This window comes from Chionomys nivalis, chromosome 2 (assembly GCF_950005125.1).
Source record: "Chionomys nivalis chromosome 2, mChiNiv1.1, whole genome shotgun sequence".
NCBI classification, from domain to species: Eukaryota; Metazoa; Chordata; class Mammalia; order Rodentia; family Cricetidae; genus Chionomys; species Chionomys nivalis.
The window spans coordinates 125,055,751-125,072,580 of record NC_080087.1 but is presented as its reverse complement, the minus strand read 5'-3'; the positions used below and the strand labels follow the sequence as shown (position 1 = coordinate 125,072,580).

The following is a 16,830-nucleotide window of genomic DNA, read 5'->3' as shown; positions in this document are numbered from 1 at the left end:
ACACCAGTAGTGACTTTTCTTCTATGAATATTTTGTTTCACATTTTTAATTGAGCACATCAATTGCTTAAGTTTACCAGTCCAGTGTTATTTGATTTCATTTAAATCCTGACTACACCTTCTCTCCTCTAGGATACTTGCTTTGATACATGGTAAGTGTGTGATACATATGTAGTGATTTAAACAGAAATATGGAACTAGCTTTGTTCTTCTGAGAGTTTAGTGAGCTGATAGCTTTAGAAAATGAAGTTCTATATTTACAGAATAAAGATAAAGTGATATGGGATAAATTTTTTCATTTTCAGGAATTGAATTTTGGTGCAAAAACCTTTGCAGACATTGCTTGGGAACACAAACTCCTCTCTAGACTGGCAGGTGACGGACTTCCCATCTGACCACTGCGGTGGCATGCCCTCTCTAGACTGGCAGGTGACGGACTTCCCATCTGACCGCTGCTGTGGCATGCCCTCTCTAGACTGGCAGGTGACGGACTTTCCATCTGACCACTGCGGTGGCATGCCCTCTCTAGACTGGCAGGTGATGGACATCCCATCTGGCCGCTGCGGTGGCATGCCCTCTCTAGACTGGCAGGTGACGGACATCCCATCTGACCACTGTGGTGGCATGCCCACTATATTTTCAGATACGAAAGCTACAGCCACTTTTTGTGCTGTGAAACTGAGCTCCTCAGCTAATGGAATTGAGATCAAAGATTCATTCTCAGTTGGTTTCCATAAAGACTATCTTCTACCTCTAGAAATTTGTCTTTAGTCAGATTTAAAACAGTGACCTGAAGTTCAAAGTCAATATTCTTTGAGCTGCCTAGGCCCATATCTTTGAGCTAGTAGCGTCCATAAAATGAAATTATATTGACTCTCTGGTAACCTGAATAGATCTTTCAAGTTTTGCTATTTGTTCTCTTCTTTTTTTCCCTTACTCTACTGAAACTGAATTCTGTTTACCTGGACATTGTCTGAACAGGAGCAAACACCAAAGTTGTCAATAGCTTCTCCACTCGTGTTCCACTTTCCCAGACTGTCTCTTTTAAAACACTGTCTGTAAATAAAAATGATACCAAAGTGAGATACACACGTGTTTTCATACGCATGTTCTCATGCTGTGTGGGACTATACACATAAGGAGTTGGTGTTGAATTCAGGTATGTAGACCCAGGTATGATCAACTGATGTTTCTTAAGTTGATTATGCATTGCAATGGTGTTTTTGACGTGGCATTTAGTGAGGGTGAGGGTTACAGGACAGCATCAATTGACTAAACAGAGTTGAAGTCAGTGTATTTTCTCACTGTGGCAGGTCAGGGTTTGGTATTCCCTTTGTTCATTTTGTGTTTCTCATCCTGTCTGCTGATGCACTAAAGTCAGGTTAATAAATGTTTTGTGTTAGCTTGATAGTTTAAACAAGATATGCCAGAAGTAGAGTCAGGAGCCTTGGATTTTAAATTAGCTATGTGTTGTATGTTCTAGACCTCCTTAGACATATATATGAGTCCCTATGGCCCCTAGTTTCTTTGTCTGTGAAGAGATTACGTGACTGGAGATGGGTTAGTGGTTAAGACAACTTGCTGCTCTTGCCAATGTCCTTGGTTTGGTTCCCAGCATCGACATTAAATTCTCCTACCACCTGTAACTCCAGTTCGAATGGCTCCAACACCCCCTTCTGGCCTCTGTGGGCACAAGGTGTGCATGTGGTGCACAGATATACATGCAGGTGCTCACGCATACACATGAAAGAAAAGTAAGTGAATCTTTAAAAAAAACAATAAAATGGGATTAACAGTGATTCTAATGTTATAATTGTAAAATGTATGAATATAAGAGAAATAAATACATGAGGAATCTAATGTTTATCATTATGGTAGAATATTGCCAAAGAATGAATGAAAACAGACTTCCTATCAAGATATTATCCTTTTTCAGCAAAATCACACACATGTACCTCATGCATTTGCACACACACTCACACAAACTAGAATGCTGGAAAGAGGTGGAAAGGAGAACAACTTACAAGGCACTGGTGTTCAAACACACGTTGTCGATGCCAGGGTAGTTCCACAGTGCTGAGACCAAGGCATCTGTGCTTGGATCAAAATTCCTGCAGGACCAAGCGACATGGACCCATCACTAAACTCACATTCACTCATAACTTTAAGACATGAATGACGCTGTCTACAAGACTGCTTTCTGCTCTGCTTTTCGATGTCCCCTCTCCCTCCCTTTCTACTTCTCTGCCTCCGCCATTCTCCTCCCTTTCTCTTTTGTTTACGTGTGAACTCAAAGTCTCCGCACATGCCAGCCATGAGTTTTAGTACTAGGTACATTCATCCAATAGGCATGAAGATCTGTGACAGATGCAGGGATTCCTGCCCTGGTGTTCTCCTATGATGGGAATTTAGCAATAACGTATGATTAAAGCCTAACCATTGAAAGGAAACATCTACTCTATTTATATATACGTGTAAATCTCCTTAAGAACCTATCTTTTAGGGAGAGAAGTAACGTGTTTTCTTGGCAGAATTAAGCACTGGATTTTTCTTCACTCGGATTCTTTCTGGAATCACTGTGGAAACAATCTTGTCAGAAAGTAACTCACGCATAGAAGGCTGTCTGTTCAGAGGTCCCATAGATGGATGGAGAGATGAGGATCTCGGGGTAACTGTTGCTGGAATCTCTCAGTGTGCCCAGGCCCATGGCAGTGGCTACAAAGACGATGGGGAGGATGACCTGAGCAATGAGACCTTTCCAGTTCCTACGGGTGTGGTGGAACCTCTTGATGAGAATAGCCATTATCTTCTTCAGTAGCAGCCCAAAGCCATCCAGCTTCTCAGTTCTTGTCAGGACTTTGTCTGAGTAGGGACAAGAGATTTGATGGGGTTCCAAGTAACCTCCAAAAGTTAAGTCATAATAAAACTTCAAAAACCATAGAAGAATGGTATCATGTTGTAGCATGGGAGAAAATTCTGATTTCAATATTCAGACTGACGGTTCAGCAATCCATTCTTAATATTGCTGTAAATCAAGGAACTACTATATGTGTGCCTCATATATAGCTGAATATAAGAGTATTATGAAAATTACGACTTGCTACCACCAGTTATAATACAGATGTGTAGTAATTTTACATGGAAAATTAAAGATTCAGAATTCTATAAATGAACCCTGTTCCCTACTCCAAAGTCTCAAGGCAGGCTCAATATGTAATTAATAATGTTGAATATATAGAAAATAGTCTTATCAAGGTTGAATTGAAATAGTATAAATAAAACATCAGTTTAATGTAAGAACTGGTTCCTACTGTAGCAGATACTGTTAGTTCTGTTGCCTCTACTTCTAACATGAAGTCCAGTGAACTCACTCTAAATGCCAGAAAAGGAAACTCTCATTCCACCATGTACTCATTACACTCTCATGAGAAATTTGGAATAATTATGGTCTTTTGAGACTCCGCCTTCGGCACTAGAACCTCCAGAAAAGAATCATTGAAATGTATCTACTCATCACCCCACTACGAAATGCTTTCTAGGACATGAGAAAATTGCCATCGCCTTTGAGAACCAAGGAAGCCATGGTGGCTCGGGCTGTGATGTGGGGCTCTTAGGGCTAACCATGGCATCAGCTTTCCTCCAGAGCAGATTCAAGTCAACCTGCCACCACCTGTTTTCACACGTGATAAGACAATGGCATTCGTCAGTCCTGTGTACGCTTAAAATTCTCCATCACAAATCACGCAGCACAAAATCATGATCTTCATTTAGCTGATAAGGAAAAATACAAAGCTGCTTAATTTAAAATGAATTCCAATTAAGCAGGGCGAACGAGCTTAAATGCAAACTCATATCTCTGCAAAAGGGAATTGTACAAGGAGCTGAATATTTTGAGTTAATTAGTATTCTCTTCTGTTTCTTGAGAAATTACATGTGGATGACTTACAGGTGTATCAAAACGGAGTAAATGTGCTTCCTGAAAGATAATGTCAATGAGTGGAACGTTCCGAATGAAGAATAATTTTGAATTATGAGAAAAAGGCAGAGGCAAATATACAGAAGCAGATGACCACTTTCCAATCAAAGCCCTCAGTTTCTCAGACTACACAATCATACTCGCCAGCAGCGGATAAATGGGAAGTGTGACAGAGACAGATGAGTCAGATTCCAGGAGTACACAAACATCAGAGATGATCTTACAAACATCAGAGATGATCTTCCCTGACTTTCAGACACGAGCAAATGTGTAATTAAAAATTCTGCTCCTAGAGATGTCGCCCACTTTAAGCAAACTGTTGAAATGACTGTTCCATAATTCATATATCATTTTACTACATGCTTCTTAAGTAAATCATGCTGGCGGGGTACAAATTAACTGTCAGAAAGAGACCAAGTGACAAGAAAAGCGACTTATAAAGGAACTCAACTCCTCAAAGTTGTGTCAAAATGTGATTTTTCAAACACATCCTGTGTGAAGAGCTGAAGGCAAAGCGATTTAATACAGACATTAACCTTCAGGTCAGACCAACTCAAAGACTTCGTCCCAAACAAAGCATTTCCTTGACCCCTGAGTGAATCAGAGTTGGAAGGAGATAGACACCTTGCCTAGTGAGAGATGATTCAAAACAAAACAAAAAACCCAACAGCTCTATTTTAGATGACTTTGCTTGACACGCGTGAACCTAATGATAGACAGTTTCTGATAAGATAGCCACGCCCATTCCTGCACAGCCCTGATTGCAGGAAGAACTGTAACCTGTGAAGTTACAGAGAGCGAGTACACTCCCATAATCACTTCTGATGAGCAGAGTGCACCCCCTCACCACCTGTCAAGGGATTTCCCACGCTCACCTCACTTCATGGTCATTTCACTTTTGAAAGGGAGAATTTGACCCGCCATCATGGATATTTTGTGTATTGAAAGGATGCTTTTATGTGTTAGGATTATTAATTTAAAAAGAAACTTTAAAGTTGAATTTTAAAAGAGAGTCAAAATCTGTGTCTCTATTTTCTCAGTTACCATCTATGAAAGGTAAGAAAAGGATGCGCATTGGGTCTGTACCGTCTCTGTCTGTGAAGTTGCTACTGCTCACAGACAAGTCATCAGGGGTTGAGGTGCCATTGGCACTGGGGTTCCCAACTTTCCTCTGCGTTAGGTGTTCAAGACTCATATTGCCACTTTTTTGTGAATCTTTTGTCAAGTTCAGGAAGACCTAGAAAAAGAAGCCAGATCACCTGATTAACATAAGGAGTACACATCTCTTAGGGCCTTGATTTTGAATTATTACAACGTTAAGACAACTATTTCCCAACCTACATTAAGGGGATATTTGTACATCTAAAAATGGTCATTCTCATTTTTTGGATGTAAAATGCTGAAAACCATTTTCTTCTTGGAAACCAATCTTCTGTTAGAATGGTATCAAGAATTTTAAATTTTTATGATTTTGTGACATATGTTTAAAAATACTTTTCCCTTTAGTTAGAAAAAAAATCTTCATATATTTCTGTAAGGACAGAGAAAGTCATCTGAGCACCCAATAAATAAAGTAGCAGTGGAGGGACCAGAGGTAGAGAGACAGCTCAGTCAGTAGATGGGAGCTGGATTTCCATCCCTAGAACTCACAAAAGTCAGATTCACAATGTGCAGTTGCAATCTCAGCACCAGGAAGGTGAACATTGATGGATCTTTGGCGTTCACAGAACAGCCAGTCTAGTTTACTTGCTGAGATCTAGGCCAATGAGTGACCTTGTCTCAAAAAGCAAAGTAAGCAGCTCCGAAGAAATGATTGTCAAGGCTGTCCAATGACAACTGTCAGCATGTGGACAGGACTGGGTGTGAACTCCTGCACCTACATGTACCCACACACAGAGAGAGATACACAGATATGTTGTGCAGATAAAGTTCAGAAGTACAGCAGCTCCCTGTCTTGGGTTTGATTGCCAGCCCTTTAAATAACAAATAATAAAGAAAGAAACAGAGCAAGCAGTAAGGAGCTGGCCACATACCTCTTCGACAGTGGTGTCGGAAATACCGTAGCAGCCGATGTTGAGTTTACCCATGCCCTTGTCTAGTGCTCTCAGGAGTGACAGGTAAGCACCCGAGACCTTAGTGCTAAATGGGGGGAGCACATACACAAGCTCTCCCCCGATATCCTCCTTGAGGTAGGCTTCTGGGAGGTGTGACTGGATCATTGCTGTCACTGCCGCCGTGTCACAGATGGCACTTGTGTCAAGATTTGGACTCTGGGGACACAAGGCAAAGTTAAGTGGACTCTCCTGGGTCAGATCACATGCCATCCTCCTAGCCATCCCCACTCCACATGGGGCCTTACAAGTCACTGTCCCCCCAGCTGCGTTCTTCCCCCACCACGCACCTTCCTCTCCCTTGCTTTAAGTGTAGTGTCAGCTCTGCGCGTCTATTACTACTGTACGTCAGACCACGGAGCACGCCCTCCTCAAGGTCTCTGCACCCAGAGGACCAACATGCCCCTTTCTCACACCAGCTCGAGCCCATGGTTTACCTGACACTTCTTTCCCCATTCCTGGCTTTTTTTTTCGGTCTGGATTTATAGGAATAAATATTCCATGTAATTTATCATTTACTAACTGCTACCATGTTAAATAATTTACATATTGAGTATAATGCCTGAATTTTTTGCATTCCATCAGACACAGAGTTCATGAAGCCAGACTACAGAGTTCATATCATGAATTCACTGATGAAGTCCCAGTGCCTAGAACAATGCTTCCATACATCATGCAGTACAAGATGCCTTAATATATGAATTTCTAAATATAATGATGAATTTTGCTATTTTTTTGATTTTGAAGCTCAAGGATAATTTTGTTAGAGTTTAAAAGAAACTACAGCACAGATTAGATGAAAATGTCAGCCATTACTTGGAGTGGGATGGGAAAAATCATGCCCTTTTAGTTAGGCATGGCATAGAAATAGACAGCTTATTAAGGAAGAAAATGTTATTAAGAGACTCCTAATGACTTACTACTATGCCCATAAGTCACTGCATGTCATAGGCCTTCTCTTAAAAACCTTGTACAGAAGATGCCTATTAGCAGAGACCCTCACCTGGTCAACATGCAGAGAATAAGAGACTATAGAATGCTGAGTCATAGATGGAACATGCATATCATATCTTCCCCCAAAAGGCTCGGGGAACTTCAAGGAACAGAGGCAGAAAGATTGTAAGGGCCAGAGGTAGTGGATGACTTCAAGAAAACTGTTTTCTGGACATAACAGGGGCCCATATGGACTCATAGTAGTTGGGACAGCATGACAAGATTCTAGCTCCTGTCAATCACAGTTTCAGTGTGGAGCTGGGTGGGTGGGCACGGACTCTCCTCACCAGCTGAGAAGAAAATGGTGTTTACTGCTGGGAGAGTCGGTTTTGTTCAATGACGTGACCACTAGTAGGTTGACCACACTCATGGCAGGTGCCTGCTCCTCAAAGTTGTTAGGTATCACAAACTAGACTTGACTTGGGTGGATGTGGAGAAGGAAACCCAATCTGGGCGGCAGGAAGGTAAAAGACAAAGAGAGTGGGTGTGGGAGGAGTTTGGAGATGATACGATCAAACTGCACCATATAAACTTCTCCAAGAATTAATATAAATACTACTTATGAAAAAGAGTATAGCACTCATTGGGTGGAAGTAGGAGAGTAAATCTAAGGAAAGAGTCCCCCCAACCAATCCTAGATTACTTTGTATGTTTTGGAAGTCATGACAAGACAACTTAGATATGGAGTTTTCCAAAAGATGACCCAGGTCAGTTTTCCTGTGCACTCTAACTCTTGTGTCCCCAAGTGAAGACATAGCTTCATTTGATTCCTCTAAGCCAAAAATTTAGATTCAAGTTTCTCTGCAGTCTGAAATGTTATGGGGAAAGACTGGCGGACCATCAGTAACCTTTAGAAGGCATCGTCTTTGTGTGGTGCCTAGCAACAGTGATAGCACATGGGAAATTACCAGAAGCTCAGAAATTCTAGGGTGTCCAACAACGACAGATACTCTTGAGACAGGAGAGACAAAAGCAGAAATCTGTTGTTTTTTAAGCAACACACTTGCTGAGATTTAAGAACCATAAGGAATATATTGCTGAATTGTAGCAATGAGTCATGTTGGAGAGAACTGGTTCACACTTCCCAGAAACACTTATCACCCCATGAGACAGTACACTTTCCCTCTTACAGACCTTCTTCTTGGTGAGTGTGAGATGGTAGCCATCCCCAAAAGCTTCCTTGAGGTAAAATGGTGATCCACAGCATCGGAGCCCACCCTGTTCCAGGAAGGCAATGCGGTCACTCAACACCTCTGCCTCATCCAAGTGGTGTGTCGACAGAATGATTGTTCTGGCTTAAAAACACAGTTGAGGACATCATAGAGTGAAAAATGAGGATACAGGCTCCACAAGACAGAATTAGCAAGAGTAAATTCTGGGATTTCTGAGAGCAAGAGGGGTATTAGCTGAGGTGAGTGAATCTTCATAGCAATCAAGGGAAAATTCAGAAGGTTGCTGTTAGATCTACAGGACAGTTCCTATATATAGGTTAGCAGCAAGCAGGTCCTTACTAAGCTTTAGAGCTAATGTCCGCATTTATATGCATCAGCAAGTCTTTCTCATTTGTCAGGGTTTTGGTCCACTGTTTCAGTGTGCACTTCCTTCCCCTCTCCTGCTCTCTCTCACCCTTCCTCTCTTTCCTTCCTTCACTACGAAAACACAGCATTTTAAAGACTTTTTGAATATTCCTCTCTGATTGATCCACTCCAGGCTGATTACTTCTCTGCATCACACCCTGTTAGCACTTAGTCTGTTTTCAGTTTATTTTCATTTGTGTATGTTTGCTATTTCTAATTAGATTCCATGCTCCTCTAAGCAGACTTTGTAACTGCTGTTGAATCTACATGATCCCCAAAAGCACTAAGTTCAACTCACAGTGAGTACCAGGTAGTTAATAACTAACTGACTCAGAAATCTCATCGAGAAATCTTAGGAAAAGAACGAGCCCATCTCAACAGTTTGAAGGTACTGTATTATACACAGAAAAAGCTTCCACTGATTTTTGCATAACCCTGAAGGTAAACTTATGACTGGTCTGTGAAGAAGTTATGAAAAAATACTCATACCAGTTTTGTTCTTGGAAATGACATCCCATATACTTCGACGAGAACATGGGTCAACTCCAGTGGATGGTTCATCTAGAATCACTACCCTTGATCCACCAATGAGAGCTATGGATATGGACAATTTCCTCTTCATTCCTCCGGACAATGTTCCAACTCTTTTATGGCGATGACTATACAGTCCAGTGTCTTTTAAAGTCCTTCAAAACAATTATGGTGCTATTGTGTTAACTAATCAATGAGTATGTCTTTAATGATCAGTGCAATACATCACTGATAACACAAAATAGTTTATTATCATTTACCATCATATTATCATCATAAAAATGATTACTAAAAAAGCATATAGTTCATGAATTTGACAAATGGTTAGAACATTTTTCTCTTTAGTGGTAGATTATGTCATAAGGCCTAGAGAAAAGCAATGAACAGGAAAAAAAAACTTGTTCATAAAGAAATTATGAGTGCATGTGTCCAAGATGTGAAGAAAATCCATTAGATAATCGTAATCTCAAGAAAGTTTGTAATATGCCAGGTGGTAATCAACATACAATTAATAAAATAGGAAACACAAGAGAAAGAGTGCCCAGAACAGATTGTTTTAGGACTGGATATATAATAGTCACTCTCAGAAAAAGGGAGAAGAGCAAAGACAGAAAAATTGGTCACCCTGCCAAGAGTAGGTCAAATGTCTCTCAGGAAGGGTGTGGTAGGTGGGTGAAGATCAAGGAGAAAGGCTTGAGGGAGTCAGTTGTGTATAGTCAAGGCTGTGAGTATGGTTATGTTCACAGAGCAGAGTGAAAGGAAACAGACATGAGACAGATGACAGGTCATGCAGGGTCTGGTAGGCCTTGATAATGACATTATGGAATGTTATGCTAAGTGTGGCAAAAGACTCCAGATGATGCAGGAATGGCATTGTCTGATTTGTAGTTGAGCAAGTTGAGAAATCTCTCTCTGACAGCTCCTTCATAAGAACAGATGAAATGGGGGAGAAGGAGTAGCTGGAAGTCTAGTTATAGGCTTTGGGGTGTAGTACCCCCATGTAGAAGTGAAACAAAAGACCAGGGCACATGAGAGGCCCTGAGGAAGAGTTGAACAATGTGTGTATAACCAGCTGGAGATGATAACATGCTAAGTATGTTACCAGATGAACAGAAAGCAAAGCAAATCTTCATGAGACATTTCCTATTGTTATTACCACCAGAGTTTGACCAAAAGGGTAAATATTCTTGGGAGAGGTTACCAAGCCATGCCCTTGTTTGTGGCTTAATTCACCTTTTAACCTCCTCATGGAGCTGCTTTTTGGTCCAGTGAGGGACTTTGATGGAGCCGTATAAGAGGAGGTGCTCCTTGGTGGTGAGATAACTGAACAAGACATCATGCTGCATGCAAACTCCCATGTTCTTCCGAACAGTGTTGAGGTCTGTCTTGATATCCTTTCCATAAACAAAAATAGTACCTGCTGAGGCACCAAACAGCCCAGTCAGCATGGAGCTGGAAATGAAGACAGAATAAATTAGGTATGGACCAATCACTCAAACTAGATAGCAAAACTAAATATATCTCATACATTAAGAAAAATGCTAGAGTGCATCTCTTTAAGTGAAGGCAAGCTGTGAAACAAAAAGGGATTAAGTGGGAATGAAAAACTAAAAATGACTTTTAAGCTTTTGGTTATTTAGGGTGTTGTGTAAACGCTGCATGATGGTGATGGTGGCAATAGCATCGGAACTGAGGATGCTTTTTAGTTGAAAGCACACTCTCCTTGAACATACTATGTTTCCTTGGGATACTATTTATAGCCTGGCAAACCTCCAGTTCGTGTCTCCAGACTAGAGTCTATCACTTAATCCCAAACTTGTCTTAAGAATCCAAGAGATGATGCTACATCTTCATGAGACATCATATAACCATGGTTCTCAATCTGTAGGGTCACATATCAGATATTTACTTTAGGAATCATAACAATAGCAAAATTACAGTATTGAAGTAGCAACAAAATAATTTTATGGTTAGGGTCACCTCAACATGAGGAGCTGTATTAAAGGTCACAGCCTTAGGAACATTGAGAACCACTGTCTTACAAGGTCATCGGACCACCAATTATGATCTTAACCGTGACACTATATCTTCTTGCCTCTTTCATTGAGTGATGAACTCATACACAGTTTGCCCAAAACTGTATTTCAGAAGTCATGTTTACAACTTTTTGGTCTCTTGGGCCCCTAACTGCCGACATCTGCTACCACCAGGGGGCAGAAGGCATGGCTGCATGGCTGCTCATGAAATAACCCTAGCCCTCTTCAGTCCCGTTCTCTGCATTATGACCAAAGCATTTCACTGAGAAAATGCTCAACACCTTTCAAGTGCTGAGTTGAGCAGTTATTTAGTAATCATCTCCTCCCTTCACTGTAACAAAATCTCCAGGAGCTCTAGAGAAGTTCTCTCCTGTCTCTCATAGTACTAAATAATGAATCAGGATAATAGCAATTCCTCATAACATCCACTGAAACACAGATAACACGCTTTTTAAATATATATATCAATATCAATAAAATAGGGCATTCTCAGGCAAAATTAGTCTCTTCAAACACCTTTGCTATCTCTTTTCTCCCCTGCCTCTTATTTCCCATTGGGAAAATATGCTTTAGAAGTATTCGTTCTAAGTGTTGTGTTCCAGAAAGCCAACCTTGGCTTTTAACAGGGCATACCAATAAGAGGCTGCATGTTTACTGTTATCTGAACCTTCACTCGCCTCCAGTTATTTAGAAAGAAATATTGATGCCAGCATTTGAGAAGTTGCTGGACTGGCTCAAGATGGTTAAAAATAGAATGTAGAGCTTTCCTTGGGAAAGCGAGGCATTTCCTTAAGGGCTAAAATCCAGTGAGAGCTTAGCACTGACAGTGAGTATGTGAAGGTGGAGCCCTGGAGGCAAACAGGCAAGCAATAAAAATAACCCAGGAATCTTGGGATCCCAATCCTCCCTCTAGCTTGACACAGGATAGTCAGTAGAGAGAAAGAACAGTCTATATGCTGTTCCTGACCTTGATCTGTGTGAGATGTTGGTTTAAGTTTCTTTATGAATCAAGGCAAATGCTTCCTGTGATAGAGAAGATGGGGTGGTGTGTCCATACTAGGATGTGCAAGCTCAGACTTAAACCTGGCCTGGAGAGAAATACAAATAAAAGGGACAGACTGACAGATATAGTGGTATGGATCTGAGACAAGGGATCAACCTGAGAACACATGTGTGTCAAACAGAACAACACTAGTGAACCTTCACCTACAGCCCCTGTCTCAATATGCACACACTTAGAACCCTAAGACAGTACTTCTCTGCCTGGAGGTCTTGACCCTCTTTGGGGGGGTCACATATCAAATATTCTAAATTCCAGATATTTGCGCCACGATTCTTATCAGCAACAAAATTACAGTTGTAAAGTAACAAGGAAACAATCTTAGGGTTGGGGTCCCTACAACATGAGAAACTGTATTAAAGGGTTACAACATCAAGAAGGCTGAGAACCACTGTTCTAAGACATGGCAAGAAAACTTACTGTTATTTGGAATTTGTTCTGAATTAAAATTTTAAGGCACACAGGATGGGGCAGCACTAAGTTATACAAATAAGCCTATCTGTGGCCTAAGATGGCCTTAGAGCTCACAGTTTGGAGCCTCTGGTTTACACTGCAATCTCCCAAGGAAAAGTTGATTCATCTGGAAGACAGAATAGCTCTACTTTCTTCTTAGTTCAGGATCTCAGTTTATAAAAAGGTATCATTAATAATATCCTTCTTTGACATTTAGTTGAAAAATAACGTACATGGTTGTGGTTTTTCCAGCTCCATTTGGCCCCAGCAATGATGTAATGTGCCCTTCGTAAAAGTTCAGATTGAGGTTTTGAACAGCCGTCTTTGAGCCATACATCTTTGTGACCCCATGAAGGGCAACTCCAACTTGGAGATCTTTAGGTTCAGGTTCAATGTTGGAGGGAAATGCACAGTCAGGACCTGGAGGGAAACCAAGAGGAGAGTTGGAAGCTCATCAGTAAGTAATGGAGCTGGGTTAGACTTTCCTTTAAAAATAGGAGATTATGTAAATATAATCTTTAAATGTAAAAAGGCCAGAAGCAACTGATTTATTATATTCTCTAGCTTCCTTCTGACCTGCTTATAGAATGAGCAAGAGTACGAAACCACGTTCTCTAGGGTTTAGTATATTAGCCTTCTCTGTTGGAAAAAGCAGTTCCTGAATACAATATTATAATTTTACAGTTTCTTAAAAAAAAAAAAAAAGATCTAAAATATTCAAAAGACAACCCAGAAGGTTTGCTCTCTGATTGGGAAAGATGGCATCATTTTATGAAATAAATGTTTGCAAGATGTAGTTTTACAGTAACAGCTTTCCTCGGATCTGTGGCTGACAGAATCCAACTAATTTTCCTATCTATACCTTCTTCAGGCATCGCCTCCGCACCCCTTACAGAGGGCATCTTTTCAGAGAGACAATAACACTCACCCCATGCCAAAAGGCATGAGCTTTGTTCTATTTTTCTCAGCATCAGCTGGGGGTTATGCTACATTACCCATTTTTGTTTCTTGGTTACTCCTATGACTGGTAGCAGATGGCTAGAGTAAGGGATGCAGGCTGTGGGCAAGGAACAAAATATTTCTCTGTGTGAGTCTAACTGGACCACAAAGGGATATCCAGTTCTTGACTTAATTAGCAGCATATGCTAAGCAACTGAGCTAATGAGCCCAGGAGAAGGCACAATTCAATGCCTGTAAGAGCGTAAACACATGCGTAGACATACTCATGCATGACTAAAGGGATGATAATTTTATCATTTAGAAAAATGTAATTAAAACCACCAGCCATGCAGCTTTTGGTGTCGTTTCTCTTATAATGATGCATGCTATTGACTTACTAGTCTTATTGGCGGAAGGGTTGGTGTTCTGCATCATGATGTTGGTAAACATAAGGCCGTTGCTTTTCTCACGCTTCACCTCTGCGCATCCAAATCGCTCTTTCCAATAAGAAGGAAGGATGGGAAAATACCATGGAGCTGCCATGCCATATGTCCCTGTAATGAGAATACATGAGGAAGAAGCAAACGAGATGGAACACTATGAGTGGTTCCGGAAATTGCTTCATTGTAGAAGACTATACCAACTAAGAGAGTGAGTTCAGTTTACAAAACAAAGCCAAAAAGATCATCTCCTTTTAAAACCCATGTCAGTGAAGTACAATTATAGATTTACTCATTTTAAGTGTGCAGTGCATGGTTTTTGCTCACATACTAATGCAACCATCACCACAGTCCAGTGTTGAAACTCATTCTGCAACTCCACAGAGTTCTCACAGGGTCCCTTTGCATATTCCACAGTCCTATTCCAAGTGCCAGAGCAGCACGGATAAGCTTTTTGTCTCAGGACAGTTTTAAGGTTTTAGTATACTGCTTTGAAGACTGTATTTGAGAGGCCAACTATTGGTGCATATATGTTAGCTGACTTACAGTGATGAAAGTCAGAAGAAGGATGCATCTAGGGAACACAGGTTCCTACCTGGGAAGACATTCCTGACGTACCAGGCAATAAAGAAATAAATGAAAGAGTCTGCTAGAATTAGACAGCACAGCCAACCAAATGAGGTGGTATCGTCCTGTACAGGGGACTTGTACATATTCTCCCACTGAAGACCTAGAAATTGAACACAGCTATTTAATCCTCTTTGACACATATCACAGAGATAAAAATACTGTTAAAAGAAATTGAACCTACCCACGCCTTGTTCTTCATACCGTGCGATATATTGACTTGCATAGCTGAACGCTGTTGGGGACAGTAGGCTCTGGGAAGAAAATGAACAGTGGTGACAGTGCCAGTAGATTTCACCTACAGGGTCTCCAAGTGCTTAAACTGTTAGATAGATAGAAAAAGCTTGAAGCTCATTCTCTAAGTCTATTTTAAAATACTAACATCCCTTACCAAAAATACTGCAATGAGAGAGCCAGAGAGACAGTTGAAAGTCTAGAGAGAGCAGAGAGACAAAGAGAAAAAGAGAGAGGCAATGAACTTGGAGAATGCTTTTTTAAGAATCTAAAATATGTATTGAAGCTTATCAAATATTGCTCAGAAATTTGTAAGGTAGAAAATGACAGAGTAATAGAGTGTGAAGATTCAAATTAACTGACATCGGGGACGGAAAAATGCTTCTAAATTTATTTCAGGTGATAGAATTATGAATGAGACTACATTAAAATATTTATTGGTTGCATATTGATAATCACTACAAATTATGAATTTAAGTTTTAGAGCAGTCAATGTTGAATTAAAGTTATTCATCAAATCTATGTCTATGAACAGTAAAACCTTAAGATGAGGGGAAGTGCCCTTGCTTTCTGGATTTTAAATTCCATCATATTATTCTTCAATTTAGTGTTTCTGAATAAGAAAAGCAGAAGAAAATATTCAAACTTGAGTACATGCTGTCAATATATCCATCACTATTCCTTTAGGTTAGGTGTTACTCATGAAAACTAGAAGTACTTTTCATACATGAGAATGGTTCTAGCCAGAGAGAAACTGAGATGTTTAAGGATCCGAACTAGAGAAGTCAGAATTCTGGTGATCTCCAAAACATGGCAGGTAATAGTTTAACTGGTCAAGAACTATAGCTTGTCAGTGTCACTAGTCGTTTAGAGTCTGTGGGAAGAAATGTTTCCTTTCAGAGCAGACGACAATTAGAAAGCTCTATCTTTAGAAGAGTTAATTTTTCTATCACTTAATTTTTAATTATGTAAGTGAACTTTTGATTTGAAATTCTTTTCATGAACTAAGGGAGGGAGGCATTTATATCATGCAAGGGCACATTTCAACAGTTAACTTACCATGAATACTTTTATAACATAGCTCAACTCATCCTCAACTGTAACCAGAACAATAAACGGGAAAAAGGCAATGACGTAGATGAGGCTTCCAATGAGAGCTGCAATGTTGGTGTTATTGAAGAAAACACTGATGAGATAGCTCATGGCAATCACTGAGAAGCTGTAGTCCGAAAAGTACAGGAACAAAATGAAGCCATTTGTTTTGGGAAGTATATTGCCAAACTTGAGTATAACGATGAGGATCACAATAGTAACCAGCAAAAATCCAACACTTTCTATGAGCCAGGCAAAGAAATGGCTGCAGGAGTTCACGCCCATCATCTTCATGTACTAGAAGAAGAAGGGAGAGTTAGGTGCTTCTTTGGCTGATGAATTCCTAAGTGGCAATTACTTCTGGATGGTGACAAATGTTCAAGAGTCTCCTCATATGTGAAAATAAACATTTGAACAATGTATGTGACTTCTTTCTGATTGCTAAGACTTTGTACCAGATCCCCTTGGATTTTAAGTTCTCAGTGTGGCACCCCAACAGAGACAATTCTTCTGTTGGAGAAGACCTTTCTTGTGAATAAAAACATACATTTCTATGACCAGTGTGATAACACGGGGTAGAGGCTCTTCACTGCAGACTTGATGACCTGGATTCAATACCAGATCTTAGATGATGACAAAATCACAGACACCTGAAAGTTGTCTTCTAATTTCAAATACACGTACAATGGTACACACATGTTGGCTTTGTCTTTCTGTGTCTGCCCTTATCTCTGTCCAATTTATTCTCTCTCATTCAGAAGA

General features: G+C 40.4%; 1 protein-coding gene across 1 annotated transcript in view; it reads right to left on the bottom strand.

Moving 5' to 3' along the window:
- The window catches only part of Abca12 (ATP binding cassette subfamily A member 12), a 166,110-nt gene that overhangs the window by 29,173 nt on the left and 120,107 nt on the right, over window positions 1-16,830 (bottom strand). Inside the window, exons 24-36 of the mRNA XM_057762616.1 lie at window positions 16,036-16,365; window positions 14,927-14,996; window positions 14,711-14,845; window positions 14,074-14,229; window positions 12,970-13,156; window positions 10,421-10,639; window positions 9,146-9,342; window positions 8,214-8,374; window positions 6,009-6,245; window positions 5,062-5,212; window positions 2,609-2,861; window positions 2,024-2,110; window positions 962-1,055 (exon numbers count right to left, since the gene is read on the bottom strand). Of these exons, the coding sequence (XP_057618599.1) occupies window positions 962-1,055; window positions 2,024-2,110; window positions 2,609-2,861; window positions 5,062-5,212; window positions 6,009-6,245; window positions 8,214-8,374; window positions 9,146-9,342; window positions 10,421-10,639; window positions 12,970-13,156; window positions 14,074-14,229; window positions 14,711-14,845; window positions 14,927-14,996; window positions 16,036-16,365 (2,277 nt within the window). The remainder of the gene's footprint in view (window positions 1-961; window positions 1,056-2,023; window positions 2,111-2,608; window positions 2,862-5,061; window positions 5,213-6,008; window positions 6,246-8,213; window positions 8,375-9,145; window positions 9,343-10,420; window positions 10,640-12,969; window positions 13,157-14,073; window positions 14,230-14,710; window positions 14,846-14,926; window positions 14,997-16,035; window positions 16,366-16,830) is intronic.